General features: G+C 53.6%; 1 protein-coding gene across 1 annotated transcript; it reads right to left on the bottom strand.

Annotated features, from left to right (window-relative positions):
• Positions 1–1,930: 1,930 nt before the first annotated feature.
• ADRB3 (adrenoceptor beta 3) lies at positions 1,931–4,776 on the bottom strand. The gene is made up of 2 exons (XM_071454794.1): positions 3,533–4,776; positions 1,931–1,970 (listed from the first exon to the last, which is right to left on the bottom strand). The coding sequence occupies exons 1-2, from the start codon at positions 4,774–4,776 to the stop codon at positions 1,931–1,933; spliced, it is 1,284 nt and encodes a 427-aa protein (XP_071310895.1).
• Between the last annotated feature and the right edge of the window lie 12,932 nt (positions 4,777–17,708).

Raw genomic sequence — 17,708 nt, 5'->3', positions numbered from 1 at the left:
GTGCAGGAGTGTACAGGTGAGTACAGCTGAGTACAGGTGTGTACAGGTGAGTACAGGTGTGTACAGTTGAGTACAGGTGGGTACAGGTGAGTACAGGTGAGTGTGTACAGGTGAATGTGTACAGGTGTGTGAGTACAGGTGTCTATGCATGGGTGTGTACAGCTGAGTACAGGTGAGTATGTACAGGTGAATGTGTACAGGTGTCTATGCATAGGTATGTACAGGTGAGTACAGGTGGGTGGGTACAGGTGTCTATGCATGGGTGTGTACAGCTGAGTATAGGTGTGTGTATGCAGGTGTGTACAGGTGTGTATGTATGTGTGTGTACAAGTGAGTGTGTACAGGTGTATGTGTACAGGTGTATGTGTACAGTTGTCTATGCATGGCTGAGTACAGGTGAGTGAGTACAGGTGTGTACAGGTGTGTATGTGTGAGTGTGTACAGATGTATGTGTACAGGTGTATGTGTACAGGTGTATGTGTACAGTTGTCTATGCATGGCTGAGTACAGGTGAGTGAGTACAGGTGTGTACAGGTCCCTGCAGGGACACCCTGCAGCATCCCAGGTCGGGTTCCTGCGCAGACCTGGACTTCCCTGGCACCAGGAGGGGGCACCGGGCAGCTCCGCCTGCCCTCGGGCTGCGGGAGCAAGGGCACGGCTCGGGGCAGCACCACGGCACGCCCAGCCCGGCTCTTCCCTGCCAGCCACGGCCCCGGGACGGGGATGGACCTCCTGAACCTCCGGGAACTGCACATGGAGCAGGGAACAGCACATGGGAACAACACATGGAGCCGCACATGGAGCAGCACATGGAGCAGGGAGCAGCACACGGAGCAGCATTCGCTGCTGCTCGGGACAGATGTGGAGGCACCGCAGAGATCCAGAGGTTTATTTCACACCGCAGGGGACACAAACCGGGACAAGAACTGTGCAGTCACTGAAGATGCTGACAGCAGCTCGTGCCCAGAGGTGCTGCGGGGCAGCGCAGCGTGGGCAGGGCACGTCTGCACTCTGTGAGATGAGAATGCACTCCCGTCCCCCAGGGACATCTGTCCATAACGAGAGGGGGAAACTGCCGAGAGACCCGACACGATCCCAGCTCCCTGCGTTTGGAAGTGCTCCGTGCTCGGAGCTGCCCTCGTTCCCCTGAGCTTTTCCTTTGCTGAAGGGATTGCACTCAGCCCTGGAATGCAGCAGCTGGGGCAGGGATGGAAATCCTGGGAAGGGCTTGAGCCCGCAGGAGGCTCCTCTCTCCTTCTCAGCAGACTGTCCGAAACTGGCCAAGCCTGGGACAACAGGGTCCTTTGTCCTTCAAGAAAGCAGAGCTGGCAGTCTCCACATCCCGCTGCCAGCCGTGCCAGGAACACCCCAGATGGGAGTTTGTCCCCTGTCCACACATCCCTGAGGCTGTGCTGCCCCTTGCTGAGCAGCTCCAGAGCTTTTCCCCAGCTCCAGGTCTCCAGAACCGACGGCACGAAGGAGCTGGTGCTGTCCCAAAGCCACCAGCATTCCCAAGGGAGATCCTCCTCCTCCTCCTCCTCCTCCTCTCCGGGTCCTGCCAGCACCGTCACCCCTGGCGCTGCTTCTGCACCCCCGGCCCTGCAAGGAGAGGGTGGGAGGTGACACAGTGCCACCCAGCACCGGACAGGGACCCGCAGCCACCACCCCGGCGGGCACAGAAGGGATCCGGGAGCGCCGTGCAGCTCCAGCGAGCCAGGCACCAGCACCGGGAGGGTTAAAGCGGCTCTGGCCGGGCTGATCCGGACTCACATGCCCGGAGCCGGGCAGCAGCCTGGGGCTGGCTGTGGTCCCCGGGGAGGGCGGCGGCCAAGGCGGGCAGAGGAGAGGCCGGAGCGATGATGATGATGATGATGACGATGATGACCCGGCCGGGGGAAGCGCTCTCCTCCCGGTTCTTGGCTGCTCCCAGTCACTCGGACGGACCCGCGGGAGTCTCTCCGCCAGCAAACCTGAAATGGGGGAGCGCAGGGGTGAGAGCCCAGACCCTCCCACCACGCAGCGCCCCGTGTCCCCAGCATGGGTGAATCCTGCCCAGAGAACAACTCCGGCACCTCTGCCTGCACATTTCTAGCAGAAAACACGGAGAGAAACACGGTTGAAATCCTCAGTAACCAGAAGAACTCCAATTTTGTCCTACTAATAAAAAAACTCAGCGTGGAAAAACCCAACCTTGCAACTGAAGGTGGAAATCTGTGTCGGGGTGCCGGGAGGGCAGAACCACAGCATGGGTGTCCCCTGCCACCCCTGCCAAGCCCAGCCATCCCCCCAGCAGCCCCTGCCAGCCTCTGCCAGCTCCCAATAGCCCCTGCCAGCCCCTGCCAGCCCCCAGAAGCTCCTGCCAGCGCCCCGTGTCCCCAGCATGGGTGAATCCTGCCCAGAGAACACCTCCGGCACCTCTACCTGCACAATTCTAGCAGGAAACCTCTCCTGCCCTCGGGCATCAGGAGAGAAACACGGTTAAAATCCTCAGTAACCAGAAGAACTCCAATTTTGTCATACTAATAAAAAAACTCTGCGTGGAAAAACCCCACCTTGCAATTGGAGGTGGAAATCTGTGTCGGGGTCCCGGCAGGGCAGAACCACAGCATGGATGTCCCCTGCCACCCCTGCCAAGCCCAGCCACCCCCCCAGCAGCCCCTGCCAGCCCCCAGAAGCTCCTGCCAGCGCCCCGTGTCCCCAGCATGGGTGAATCCTACCCAGGGAACACCTCCGGCACCTCTACCTGCACAATTCTAGCAGGAAACCTCTCCTGCCCTCGGGCATCAGGAGAGAAACACGGTTAAAATCCTCAGTAACCAGAAGAACTCCAATTTTGTCATACTAATAAAAAAATTCAGCGTGGAAAAACCCCACCTTGCAATTGGAGGTGGAAATCTGTGTCGGGGTCCCGGCAGGGCAGAACCACAGCATGGATGTCCCCTGCCACCCCTGCCAACCCCAGCCAGCCCCCAGCAGCCCCTGCCAGCCCCTGCCAGCCCCTGCCAGCCCCTGCCCCCTGCTCTGTGCGTGCTGCCGGCTCCGGGAGTGCATTTCCCGTCATGGAACGGAGCTGGTTGAAATTAATTCCCTTCCCAGATTTACACCGCTGGAGGGCAAAACAACCTGCAGAGCCCAGAGTGGCGCCGGCAGCCGGAGCGCCTCGCTGCGGAGGGGGTCCCCGCGTTTTCCTTCTTTAGCAGCCCAAAGTGGGATCGGGAGAAGGGGGAAATGCCAGGCTTGGGGGCACTTTGCTGCTCAGCTGGTTTGCTTCCCTGTTCACCACCCGTCTTCCTTTACCCAGCAGATCAGGTCCTGGCGGGCTGGAGTGGGACTGGTTGGGACCCCAATTTTGCAGCCCAGTGGAGGGGTCGGAGTTTTAGGGGAACATCAGGGAGCAGGGCAGTAGTGCCCAGTCCCACATTCCAGAGCCTCTCCCGTGTACCCCGGGGTCTGCCTGCTCCCCCAGCACCGACCCCAAAGGGCTGGACCGGATCCCCGAGCCCCTCCCGAGCAAATGCCTGCAGGTACCTACTCATGCAGCTGGGAACACAGCGAGCTCTGCGCGCCCTGCAGCCGGGACTCGCCCGGGGGGCGCTGCCGGTGGGGCAGAGGAGCCTCCTCCGTTCTGCTGCCGCCGCCCCGAGCCTCGCCATCCTCCCCGGGGCCCCCGAGAGCCGCCTTGCTGTCCCCTGCGGGTCCCCCCCGAGGGCTGAAAGCACAGGGACAGCGCTGCAGGTCCTGTGAGACGGCGTGGAGCCGGCGGTCGGCGCGGCGAGGGCAGCACAGCAGCTTGCGGAAGGCGCTCCTGAAGTCGGGGCTGCGGCAGTAGATGATGGGGTTGAAGGCCGAGTTGATGTAGCCCAGCCAGTTGAGGAAGAGAAAGAGCTGGTCCGGCACCAGCGACCGGCAGAAGACCTTGATGATGTTGGCCACGAAGAAGGGCAGCCAGCAGAGCGTGAAGACGCCCATGATGATGCCCAGGGTTTTGAGAGCCTTGTGCTCCTTGATGGCCAGCAGGCGGGAGGGCCTCCTGCGCCGGCTGCTCCTGCCCGTGGGGCTGGGCGGCTCCTGCACGAACCTCACCTTGTCCTTGCCGATGAGCCGGACGTGCCGCGAGGCCACGGCAAAAACTCGCACGTAGACGAAGATCATGACGAGCAGGGGCACGTAGAAGGAGATGGTGGAGGACACGATGGCGTAGGTGACGTTGGTGACAAAGTCGCAGCAGCGCGGGTCCTCGTAGCAGCGCGCCGCCCGCTCGTCCGCCCCGTCCCTCCACCAGTGGTTCATGATGGGGAGGAAGGAGATGAAGGCGGAGATGGCCCACACCAGGCACACCACGGCCCGGGCGCGGCCCTTGGTCACCAGCGCCTCGTACTGCAGCGGGGAGGTGATGGCCAGGTAGCGATCCACGGCGATGGCGCACAGCGTCTCGATGCTGGCGGTCACACACAGCACGTCCAGCGAGGTCCACAGCTCGCACACCGTCGTGCCGTAGGGCCAGTGGCCGCTCAGCAGCATGGTGGCCCCCGGCGGCACCACCAGCAAGCCCATGATGAGGTCGGCGCACGCCAGCGAGGTGATGAAGACGTTGGTCATGGTCTGCAGCCGCGGCGTTTTGGCGATGGCCACGATCACCAGCAGGTTACCGGCCACGGTGACCAGCACGGTGAGGCTGATGGCGGTGCCCAGCACCCACTGCCGGCCCAGCGGAGCCCCGCTGCAGTTCCCGGAGCCCCCCCAGGCGCTGCCGTTGCCCGCGGGGAGGGGGCTCATCTCGGCCGGGCTGGGCTGCGGGCACCGGCCCCGCCGTGCGCTCCCCGCCGCGCTCCCGGCGCAGCCCTCGGGCCGGACCGGCGGGGCCGGGTCCCCTCCGCGCCGGAGGAGGAGCCTTGAAAGGAGCGGGGCGGCCCCGGGCTGCTCCGGAGGGCGAGGGAAGGGGAGCGGACAGCGAGCGGCACCTCCTCCCCCCGGACGCGCTGCCCCGGCCCGCCCCGCTCCCCCCGGCATCCCCGCCGGACGCCTCAGCCCCTGGCCGTGCTTTCCCGCTCTTCTCCGTGCTCTCCATTCCCTCCCTGTGCCCTCCAGCCCATCCCTGTGCCCTCCATCCCGTCCCTGTGCCCTCCATCCCCTCCCTGTGCCCTCCATCCCCTCCCTGTGCTCTCCATCCCCTCCGTGTGCCCTCCATCCCCTCCCTGTGCCCTCCAGCCCCTCTCTGTGCTCTCCAGCCGCTCCCTGTGCCCTCCATCCCCTCCCTGTGCCCTCCATTCCCTCCCTGTGCCCTCCATCCCCTCCCTGTGCCCTCCAGCCCCTCTCTGAGTCCCCAATCCCACCCGTCTGTCCCTGTTCTGCACCCTGCCGTGCACACCATCCCCTCCCTGAGCCCTCAGCCCTCTGTGCTGCCCTCTCCGTGCTCAGACTCTCCCCGGGCAGGACAGACTGCCCCTGGTGGGGACAGTGACAACCCCGACATCAGCCCAGGGTTGCCAAGGTGACAGCCAGCTTCCACCCGGGTGACACCCAGGGCCACAGTCACCACTTCACTTCCACAGTTATTGCCTGAGCCTCCTTCCCAGTGGATGGAAGAGACCTTCCTGGCTCCCCTTCCTGAATTTGGGTGGGTGCTGGTGTTTGGAGACCCTCACCCAAATTCACCCTCCATCCACACTTCCTGTCCCACTCACTTGGCACTGGGGAACCACCAAAGCTCAAAGGAGGCTCCACAGCCCCATCCCAGTTCCCAGGGCCCCTGGGCAGGCTCCAGAGTGGATCATCTTTCCCTATCAGTTATTTATACAAATACTGCAACTTCTAAGACAGACGGTCTCCAAATGGGGCAGTTTGAAGTTTCAGCCAAATGGGGGAATGTTGACAAAGACAGAAAAAATATGTGTAAAAATGATCTGGCTGGCATTTCTTCCCATTCATGAGCTACGAAAGCAGAGTCCTGCTTTTACAAGCTTCATCTTTACAAGGCTCTTTTGGATTTCCAGAGCCCTCAGCCAAGGGCTTGATCCAATCTCACTCAGCTCCCAGCCTGGCTGTTTGCTGCTGCCTGGGAGAGAGCTGGGAATTGCTGTTCCCAGGGCAGTTTGTGGCCCTGGCACACACACAGGGGAAGGGGGGCAGTTTGTGCTGTCCCCAGAGTGCCCCTGGCACACACACAGGGGCAGGGATGCAGTTTGTGCTGTCCCCAAACACCCCTGGCACACACACAGGGGCAGTTTGTGGTGTCCCCAGAGTGCCCCTGGCACACACACAGGGGCAGGGGGGCAGTTTGTGCTGTCCCCAAACACCCCTGGCACACACACAGGGGCAGGGGGGCAGTTTGTGCTGTCCCCAAACACCCCTGGCACACACACAGGGGCAGAAGGGCAGTTTGTGCTGTCCCCAGAGTGCCCCTGGCACACACACAGGGGCAGTTTGTGCCCCTGGCACACACGCAGGGGCAGGGATGCTGTCGTGTGTCGTGCCTGCACAGCCAGCTCCAGGTCACACTCACATTTTTGGGTCTGAGAGCAAAGCAGGAGCACCTGTCCTGCTTTGAATGTCCCTTTTGTGAATGTCCCTGGGTGATGAGGGCTCTGGGGAGCCACCAAAGGGGCAGGATGCCCAGCTGTGCCACCCCTCTGCAGTGACCAGGGGCTGCTGGCTTCCCACCCTTCCCTACACTCATCCTCACCTCCTTTTCCATCCCTGCCTCCCCTTCCCTGGCAGCCCCAGCTGAACTGAGCTGAGCTCTGTGCTGGCCCCCAGACCCCCGAGGAGCTGCCAGACTCATCCCCAGGGATTTTCCAGCCTGATTTCCCAGCCTGCTTTCCTGCAGACAGCCCCTGTGGCGTTTCTGGCCACAGCTCCCCCTGCGTTCCCAGGCGCGGACAGACACGCTGCCCACGGCAGGACAGACGGACAGGCATCCAGCCCCTCGCTCTGCTGCTTCTCAGAGCAGGAGGGATCAATGTCCTGCCCCGCTCCAGGGTGGGGCTGGGGAGGGGAAGGGACATTCTCAGGCTTTGGCTCTGGATCTTTGTCCCAGTTTTGCAGCTGGAAAAGCTGAAGCACAGAGGGGCTGGGTCTCACCCAGCCCTCACCCACATCCCTGCTGCTCCAGAGCTTTGATCCAAGGAATGGAGACACCAGGAGAAGAAGCATCCTCTTCCCTTTCCCAGCCCACTTTTCCAGCTGGAAAAGCTGGAGCACAGAGGTGCTGGGACAAAGCATCCCTGGGACAAAGCATTCCTTTGATCCAAGGAATGGAGACACCAGGGGAAGAAGCATCCTCTTCCCTTTCCCAGCCCAGGACAGACAGCCAGACATCCAACCCCTCGTTCTGCTGCTTCTCTCTGCACCTCAGAGCAGGGCCAGCCCCTGGCAGGAGGGCTCAGTGCCCTGCCCTGCTCCCTAGGGAGGGGAAGGGACAGTCCCAGGCTTTCCTCAGCGCCGTGGTTCTGGATCTTTGTCCCACTTTTCCAGCTGGAAAAGCTGAAGCACAGAGCTCACCCAGCCCTCACCCCCATCTCTGCTGCTCCAGAGCTTTGATTCAAGGAATGGAGACACCAGGAGAAGCATCTTCTTCTCTTTCCCATCCCTGCCAGGACCTCTGGCCTGGCTCTACCTGGGGGAAGCAGAGCCAGCCTGGCAAAAGGCCACAGGAAGCCAAGGGGTCAAGGGTTGTTTAGAAAACTCTGGGAAAATATGTTGATGCCATGGGTCAGAGCAGCTCCTTTGGCTGTTGCTGCAGGATGAACAATGGGTATTTAAAAATACATTTTACACACAGAGAATTGGAATCAGTTAGGGGAGATCCCTGCCTGGGGAGAGCTGGGATGCAGAGAGCAGGGAGCAGGCATCTCCTTGGGCAGCACATGGAGTTCCTGGTGCCCATGGATGTGTTTGGAGAGAGGAAACAGATGCCTGAGCTGATCCCAGACACATCTGAGGGCACACACAAGCTCTGCTTGGTCACAGAGAGTGAGGGGTGAGAGCTCAAGTAGCAGCTATGGATAAAACAAAAGCTTTTTATAGCTGAGAACTCGCTCCCTCCCTGGCATGTGGCTGCACTCTGGCTGGTACAGGACATGAGATAAACCCATCACATGCTGGAGTCGCTGTGCTGCCCCTGCTCCTGGCCACACCAACTGTGGGGACACCACCAGAGTCCCCCTCTCTCCTCTGCCTCATCTTCCTCAGCCTCCCATTGTGGGAATCCACAAAATCAGAGGGTTTGGGAAAGCTGCAAAAGGCCTCAGACACAGCAGAACTGTGATTAGAGCTGAGCAGCAGCCATGAGATTGGGCAGCAGAAAAATTATTTAAAAAGTAGAAAAGCAAGGACAAATAGAACAATGGTCTGTGTATTAACGCTTGTCTAGAATAACTCCCTAAGCTACAGAAAAGTTTATCTAGCGAGATATTAGGAAGTTCTAAGCTTAATAATGGAGCTCTGTGCATTGTGTTTGAAGGCTCACAAGCAGGGATTGTATTTGAAATAAGCAAGCATTGTTTAACCAAAGGTACCTGTGCTTATAGTGGTTGGATAGAACCACTGTCAATATAGAATATATACTATTCAGATATAAATACTGTCAATGTGCTTTTGCTTTGTGGGATTGGTCAAAACCCTTATAAAGTGAGTTGTGACATTGAGTTCTTGGTCTGCTGCCTGGGATGTGAGCTGGTGGCATCTTCCCATTGTCATAACCATGGAATGAGGCTGATGCTGGAAAATCAAACAGCTCAAGGCACGTTCCCAGCAGTCCTGTCCTGTTGGTGATTTGTGCACAGCCCCCAGCTGCTGATACCCATCACAGCACAGGCTCCATAACCTGCCCAGTGCAGCAGGTGATGGCACCAAAGTGCCACCCTCAGGGGGTTGCACCTGCCCATCCCAAGGGGGGACACCTGGGGACAGCACAGGACAGGGATGAGGCCCATGGGATGCTCTTCCTCTGCCTGAGGAGATGCCAAGGAGAAAGGAGAACGACTTCACCCAAATTCCCTCCCCAGGGAGGGAGCTCTGCGCTGGCTGGGGTGGGCACAGGGCCAGGCTGGGCTCTGGGAATGGCTCTGCCCCAGCTGTGTCCCCACAGCAGTGACAGACTCCCCTGGATTTTCAGAATACTTCCCATATCAGCTCCACAGATCTCGCTTTGAAGTTGTTTGGGATTCTCTGTCACCACATTTCCTTGTCAGCACATAAACAGGCTGTGATGAAGCTTTAACCCCTGGGTACTGCCTGTCCCAGGAAGCCCTGCAGGAAGCTCCACATAAACTCAGATCCCCACATAAACCCTCCTCCCCTGGCAAAGGCGGGCACAGGCTTGTGCAGGAAGGGGAAAAAAATCCCTGTGTCAGAAGAAGAAAAAATGATAAAAATGTGCTGTTTCACAGGCATGCTCAATATCCCAAGGCAAATATCGCCCAGAGGGTTTGTATCCCACATTTACAGGGCTCAGGCAGGGGCTGTGCTGTGTTTTTGGGGTGCTTCACACCCTGCTGCACATCTAGAACCTCCCCTGGGGCTGCTGCCCCATCACCCAGTGGGACAATCCTGTTATTCTTGGGTTGGATGTGACATACACACATGGGATTAGGTTTTAAGAAGAAAAAAAGTTTTTTATTTTATGTGGTTTTTAGCTTATATATTCTTAACAAATTATATTATTTTTATATTCTAGCATAATCTTAAGTTATTAAGTACACCATAATAACTTATTATATTTATTAGTGCAAAGTGATTAGCGTTAATGTAATTTATAAAAATGTTACAAAAATTTAATAAAACAGATATACACATTTACTTACACACGTAATTCAGCTTACAAAAATTTTCATGTATCTTTTCTAATCTGCTTCTATGCTAACAACTTTATTTTCTTCTTTGCTGTAAATACACTCAAAAATCATCAATTATTATTTCTTCTATTAACTCAACTTCTTTTCTAATTTGTTCATATGTTAACAACTTTATTTTCTTCTTTGCTGTAAATACACTCAAAAATAATTATTATTTCTTCTATTAACTCAACCTCTTTTCTAATCTGCTTCTATGCTAACAACTTTATTTTCTTCTTTGCTATCAATACACTCAAAAATCATCAATTATTATTTCTTCTATTAAGTCAACTTCTTTTCTAATTTGTTTATATGTTAACAACTTTATTTTCTTCTTTGCTGTAAATACACTCAAAAATCATCAATTATTATTTCTTCTATTAACTCAACTTCTTTTCTAATTTGTTCATATGTTAACAACTTTATTTTCTTCTTTGCTGTAAATACACTCAAAAATAATTATTTCTTCTATTAACTCACCTTCTTTTCTAATCTGCTTCTATGCTAACAACTTTATTTTCTTCTTTGCTGTAAATACACTCAAAAATCATCAATTATTATTTCTTCTATTAACTCAACTTCTTTTCTAATTTGTTCATATGTTAACAACTTTATTTTCTTCTTTGCTGTAAATACACTCAAAAATAATTATTATTTCTTCTATTAACTCAACCTCTTTTCTAATCTGCTTCTATGCTAACAACTTTATTTTCTTCTTTGCTATCAATACACTCAAAAATCATCAATTATTATTTCTTCTATTAACTCAACTTCTTTTCAAATTTGTTCATATGCTAACAACTTTATTTTCTTCTCTGCTGTAAATACACTCAAAAATAATTATTTCTCCTATTAACTCAACTTCTTTTCTAATCTGCTTCTATGCTAACAACTTTATTTTCTTCTTTGCTATCAATACACTCAAAAATCATCAATTATTATTTCTTCTATTAACTCAACTTCTTTTCAAATTTGTTCATATGCTAACAACTTTATTTTCTTCTTTTCTAATTTGTTTATATGTTAACAACTTTATTTTCTTCTTTGCTATCAATACACTCAAAAATCATCAATTATTTCTTCTATCAACTTCTTTTCTAATCTGCTTCTATGCTAACAACTTTATTTTCTTCTTTGCTGTAAATACACTCAAAAATCATCAATTATTATTTCCTTTATTAACTCAACTTTGCAAACTAGCTGTCAAACCCTTCCATAGGATCCCTGTGCCCCCCAGCCCGGCTGAGCCTGGCACCCCAGGAGCTCCCACGCCTCCAGCACGCACATCCTGTTTTCCAGTGAAGCTCCTGGGAGCTCCTGGTGGTGATGAAAGAGGCACCCGGAGGTCGGAGCCGGCCCAGCCGGGGCTGAGGTCACTCTGTTCCCTGTTTGTCAGCCCGTTCCCAGCCGGGTTTGCCCCACACAGCCCGGGGGAAGGAGCTGGGCTGCCCTTCAGGGGCCGGGCACGATCCCCCTCCTTGCCTGGGGCACCAGGTGAGCAGGTGGAGGCTCAGGAGTGCTGAGAGAAACAACTGCTCACTCTGAAAATTTAAAGATGTTTATTAAGTTTATTGTCCCAGTGGGATTTGCCCCACACAGCTCAGGGGAAGGAGCTGGGCTGCCCTTCAGGGGCTGGACAGGACAGGCAGGATCCCCCTCCTCACCTGGGGCACCATGGGGTGAACAGGTGGAGGCTCAGGAGTGCTGTGAGAAATAACTGCTCACTTTGGAAATTTAAAGAGGTTTATTAAAGTTTATTGTCCCAGTGGGATTGGCCCCACACAGCTCAGAGAAAGGAGCTGTGCTGCCCTTCAGAGCCTGGGCAGGATCCCCCTCCTCACCTCGGGAACAGCTTGGGGCTGAGGGGTGCTGAAAGAAATAACTGCTCACTTTGAAAATTTAAAAAGGTTTATTAAGTTTATTGTCCCAGTGGGATTTGCCCCACACAGCTCAGGGGAAGGAGCTGTGCTGCCCTTCAGAGCCTGGACAGGGCTGGCAGGATCCCCCTCCTCACCTCGGGAACAGCTTGGGGCTGAGGGGTGCTGAGAGAAACAACTGCTCACTCTGAAAATTTAAAAAGGTTTATTAAGTTTATTATCACAGTCAGATTTGCCCCACACAACTCAGAGGAAGGAGCTGTGCTGCCCTTCAGGGGCTGGACAGGGCAGGCAGGATCCCCCTCGTCACCTGGGGCACCATGGGGTGAACAGCTCAGGGCTGAGGGGTGCTGAGAGAAACAACTGCTCACTTTGGAAATTTAAAGAGGTTTATTAAGTTTATTGTCCCAGGGGGATTGGCCCCACACAGCTCAGGGGAAGGAGCTGTGCTGTCCTTCAGAGCCTGGACAGGGTGGGCAGGATCCCCCTCCTTGCCTGGGGCACCATGGGGTGAACAGGTGGAGGCTGAGGGGTGCTGGGAGAAACAGCTGCTCACTCTGAAAATTTAAAGAGGTTTATTAAGTTTATTATCACAGTGGGATTGGCCCCACACAGCTCAGGGAAAGGAGCTGTGCTGCCCTTCAGGGGCCGGGCAGGATCCCCCTCCTCACCTGGGGAACAGCTCAGGGCTGAGGGGTGCTGAGAGAAACAACTGCTCACTCTGAAAATTTAAAAAGGTTTATTAAGTTTATTATCACAGTCAGATTTGCCCCACACAGCTTAGAGGAAGGAGCTGTGCTGCCCTTCAGAGCCTGGGCAGGGCTGGCAGGATCCCCCTCCTCACCTGGGGAACAGCTCGGGGCTGAGGGGTGCTGAGAGAAACAACTGCTCACTCTGAAAATTTAAAAAGGTTTATTAAACCTTAACAAAAATACAACAAAGGGCTACATATGGAAAAAGCTGCAGTGCTGGGAAATGCCCCTCGTGCATACCACAACTTCAAGATGGATGCTCAGTCTTTTATACCCCTGGGGCTGCATCAGCAGCCCTGGCCCTTCCCAAAGTCTGTCACTCAGCTCTTCTCTGCCATTTATCACTGGAAACTGCTTTGGAACTGGATTGGAGCTCAGGTGTTGCCTGCTGCACCCCCTGAGCACCCCCAAGCTTTTCCATTCCCACCTGCCCCTGGTAAGGGACACATGTGCAGCCTTCTTTTTGTCACCATCACATTTTCTGGAAAAATCCCTTTGCCAGGATTTCTCTCCTGGGAAGCTGAGAAGCCTCAGAGAAAAATGAAAACAATAATGATCTGATTTGCTTGTCCTGTGTTTTGCTGCTTTGGAATGTGGTTTGGACATTGTTTACCAACTGGTGATTGTTTCATTGGTTTCTGTGAATTGTTTTAACTTAATGACCAATCACCATCAGCTGTGTCAGGGCTCTGGAGAGAGTCACGAGTTTTTCATTATTATCTTTTAGCCTTCTGCCTGTATCCTTTCTCTATTCTTTAGTATAGTTTAGTATAGCATTCTTTAATATAATATAGATCATAAAATAATAAATCAGCCTCCTGAGAACATGGAGTCAGATTCTCATTTCCCCCTCTGTCAGGGGAACCCCCAAAATCCCACACTTTGTACCTGTCCTGGACAGCCCAGGCTGTCTGATGGTCACAGTACAGGGGGGAAAGGGAACTATGGGGAGAACAGAGGACACCTAAACCACAATAACATAACTGTACATCACTAAAGCTTTTATTGATATTCACATAATAGTTATCTTTTAATTGTGACAGCCAATCATCTCATTATCCATCCAGAACAGTGGGAAAGCTGTGAAGGAGAATGGAGCTCGGGGCAAAGCTTCAGAGGGCAGCAGAGGGAGGCAGGGGTCTGTCTGCCCCGGGGCCACCCTGCTCTGAGCAGGCAGCCTGAGGGCAGGCACAGCACAGCAGGGCCACAGCAGCATCAGGAGAATGAGGGAAAGGGGCACCGAGCTCCTGAAACCCAGCCAGTGACAAAGGCTGCACTAAGGCAACCCCAGGTCCTGCTCCTGCCCCCCAGATCCCTGAGCAATTACGGTTTCAAATTAAAAAATAAATCACAGTAAAGCTGCTTTCTTTCCTGCGTTGCTGAGAGGAAAGCCTGTGACAGCAGCAGGGCAGTGCCTGCAGCAGTTTTTCCCAATTTCTGCCATTTTTATCAAACTTTGCGGGTTCCATTTCTGACAGGTCCCATCTCCCTCCAGCTGCTGGAGAAGGGAGAGTCCTCACGCTGCCATCAGGACCACAAAGGCTTTACAGACGTTTTCACAGCTCCTTTCCCTTGTTTCTGGTTTTTCTCCAGCTGTTGCTAAAGCAAACTGGGGTGAGGGGGGAAGGAGGGAGAAGTTTGCAATACCACGGGTCCAGATTTCACAAAAAGTGTGGGAAATACCGAGAAAAAAACAACACCAGAAATGAGCTCCGAGAGAGCTGAGCTGTCAGGCAGGGCATTTCTGAGGCTGACAGGAGCATCCATGTGGCACATCTCCCCCTGCCCTTCCTCTGGGGCAGCCAAAGCTGTGCCCAGCAGCACCCACCCCTGCTCCCCATGGCCCCTCCTGGCTGTGCTTGCTTCCAGCCCGATGTCTGCAGGGAGGAAAAGCAGCAAAAACGAGGAGGAGAAAGAGGAAGAGGAGGAGGAAGAGTCAAACACTCCCCCTGTGGCTCTGGCCATGGGTACTACTGGGGAAGATGGAACAGGAAAGCCTTATAAATGTGATTGCCTGGCAAAAGATTCTGAGAATATAGAAACTATAAGTGAGATTGAAATGAAAGCAGCTTTGAGATCCCTCAGTTACTAAACAACTGGAAAACAATGGTGTGGCTGGCTGAAGGTGATCCCCTTTTGATGGAACAACACCCTCTGCTTGCAGACAGCCCCAAGGGTCAGAGCAGACCCTGCCAGCTTGGCAGAAGGGGCCCAAAGAGGAGTTTGTAGGGTTTAAAATGTAACACAGTGTGGTGATGTAGTGATTCTGATAGGCTGTATGTAAATGCTGTAGGATTTGTGTCTTGTACTGGATTGGTTAGTGAGAATTAGAATATTCAACACAGAAGAAGATTTATTGTATTGTAATGGGAACCTCGCTCTCTTACCCCTTTTACTCTCTCACCCTCTCATCCTCTCTCCCCCTCTCTTCTCTCAGTCCTGCTCTGAGCTGTGCCTGGCAGCTCCCAGCAGGGCCCTGCCCTTGGCTCTTTGCAATAAACCCCAAATTCCCCACCTGGCTGCAGAGATCTCTCATCTCCATCCATCCCCACCATCCTACCTCCCAACCTCCTACAAGGTACCACGGTGAATCCCATGCCACAGAGGAAGTTATAATCCATGAAATGCCCCTTTCCCTGGTGGGAGAGTGATCCTGGGGGAGAAAATGCGTTCTATAAGCCATGAAATGCCCCTGCCCCTGGTGTGAGAGCGGGCGGATGATGGCAGTGAGGATGTCCCGGTGCCGCGGCATTTCCAGCCCATCCCTCGCTGTTTACATTCCCCTCCGATCGCGGCTGCCGATAAGGACAGACCCGGACGAAGCCGCATCCCCGAGGGCTGCTGCTGCAGATAAAGGTTGCCCCATAAACAAACCCATCCTGCCTTTGGGATGGGCACCTCCGCTGGCCCCAGCCCTGCGCAGGAAACCCTGCCTGGGATGCTCCTGGCATTGCTGGGGGTGCTCAGCGCCCCAAAACGCAGCACTGGGCTGCCCAGGACCGCTCTCATACCATAGGCAGGGGCATTTCGTGGCTTATAAAACACATTTCCTCCCCCAGGATTGCTCTGACACCAGGGACAGGGGTATTTCATGAGTTATAAAACATATTTTCTCCCCCAGCATCACTCTCACACCACAGGCAGGGGCATTTCATGGCTTCTAAAACACATTTTTCCCCCCAGGACCTGCCAGAGGAGTGAGCCCTGCCCCAAATCCAGCCCTGCTCAGCTCACAGGGATCCAAAGCAGGTCAGGAACAAAGGCAGTGCTGGTGGAGAGCCGACACCTCGGAGAGCACTTCTGCTCCCGATTTAGAAGGCAATAATGTGATAACTCTGCATCACATGAGGATGACCAAGGGCTTTCCAGCCCCAGGAGCTGCCCGTGGAATGGGCAGATAAAAATGCCCTGCAGAGGAACACTCTGTAACCCGAGGGTGCTGGTGGGGTGGGTGGGAGAGCACCCAACGCCTTTTCCCTGCCTGCAGGGACAGGATCGCTGTCCCTGTCCCCTGTGTGCTGCTGGCAGGGTCAGGACCCACCCAGGGATCCCTCTGGCTGTCCTGAGCAGCCCAGACCCTGCCAGGGGGCTCAGAGCCCAAAATGCCCCTGTGGGTTTGATTATGACCCCTGGAGCAAGTTATCAACCTTAGATGAAGATCTGCAAGCCATGAGAAATTAAGTAGAATGATAGTGAATTTATCACAGGGTGAAAAAGTAAATTTTAGGGTTTTTTAGAATGGGGATTCATGGGGGCAAGATGGAGAGATCTGGGTGTGTCCAGCCTTTCTCCTTCTTCTTCTTGGCCTCCATCTTCTGCTGTGATGGTGGCACTTTGGGATTGGTTTAGAGTAGAAGCTCAGTGTCTAACATAAGTGATAGGTATTGGGAAGTAATTGTAAATATTGTAAAGTAATAAATTGTAAATATTGGAAAGTAACTGTAAATATTGTACACATAATTTTTAGTATAAAAAGACAACACCACCCCAGGGGCAGGCAGAGTGCCTGGACTGTCCTGCTGAGCGGACCTCGGCAGGACAGGAGAAAGAATTTTATAGATAAGACACAATAAACAACCTTAAGACCGAGAAATGAAGAGCCCTGACTCCTTCTTCGAGCGCCAGACTGAGAAAAGAGACTTTTAACACATCTCGGGATCACTGTGAGCAGCAGAGATCCCAACACGGGAGGGTGACACCGTGGCAGGGCTCTGCCCCAGCCAGGATGTGCCTCAAACCCTGACCTTCCCCAGTCCCTGACCCCACCACGGTCCATTCTGGAGGAGGAGGAAATGGCAGCAGCCGCCTCTCTGGGTTGGGGGTCACTGCTGATGTCATTCCACGCAGGAAATGTTGTTTTCCTGCCCCAGTGCCCACTGATCGATTCAGCAGCTGGCACAGGGCTGCCTGCCTGGCACCGCAGCCTGCCCGATCCCCTGGGGCTTCTTGGGGTCACCACGGCAGCTGGGGGGCAGAAACAGCCCTGCCCATACCCCGGCAGGACACCGCTGCCCTGGACACCCAAACGCTGCCCCAAAAATCGCTCAGCGCTCCCCGGGGACCCGCGGGATGAGTTTGGCCCTGGGCTGGGTCCGGAGCCGAGCGCGGCTGCCGAGCTCCATCTGTTGGAGCCGGGGATGCTGTGCGCTGTCACTGTCATGTTTGCTGAAAAATCCCTTCAACAGGATTCTTCTTCTAGGAAGCTGAGAAGCCTCGGAGAAAAAGGAAAATAGTATTATCTCATTGCTTCTCCTGTGTTTGCTGCTTTGAAATGTGGTTGGAGATTGTTGGTTGTTTGATTGGTTTCATGTGAATTGTTTTGACTTAGTGACCAATCACGGTCAGGCTGTGTCGGGACTCTGGAAGCAGGAATGAGTTTTCATTATCGTTCTTTGTAGCCTTCTGTCTGTATCCTTTCTCTATTCTTCAGTATAGCTAGAATAGAATAGAATAGAATAGAATAGAATAGAATAGAATAGAATAGAATAGAATAGAATAGAATAGAATAATAAATCAGCGTTCTAAGAACATGGAGTCAGGTTCTCAATTCCTCCTTCATCCTGGCGACCCTGAAAATACCACAGTGTGCCACTGTCTCTATTCTTTGCTATAGTTTTAGTATAGCATTCTTTAATATATTATAAATAAGCATTCTTTAATACATTATAAATATCATAAAACAATAAATTAGCCTTCTAAGAACAAGGAGCCAGATTCTCAGTTCCTCCTTCATCCTGGGGACCCCG

Source organism: Agelaius tricolor, unplaced genomic scaffold (genome assembly GCF_023055355.1).
Source record: "Agelaius tricolor isolate 1412-34295 unplaced genomic scaffold, bAgeTri1.0.p SCAF_41, whole genome shotgun sequence".
Classification (NCBI taxonomy): Eukaryota; Metazoa; Chordata; class Aves; order Passeriformes; family Icteridae; genus Agelaius; species Agelaius tricolor.
The sequence above is the reverse complement of the archived record's forward strand: the minus strand, read 5'-3'. Positions and strand labels throughout refer to the sequence as shown.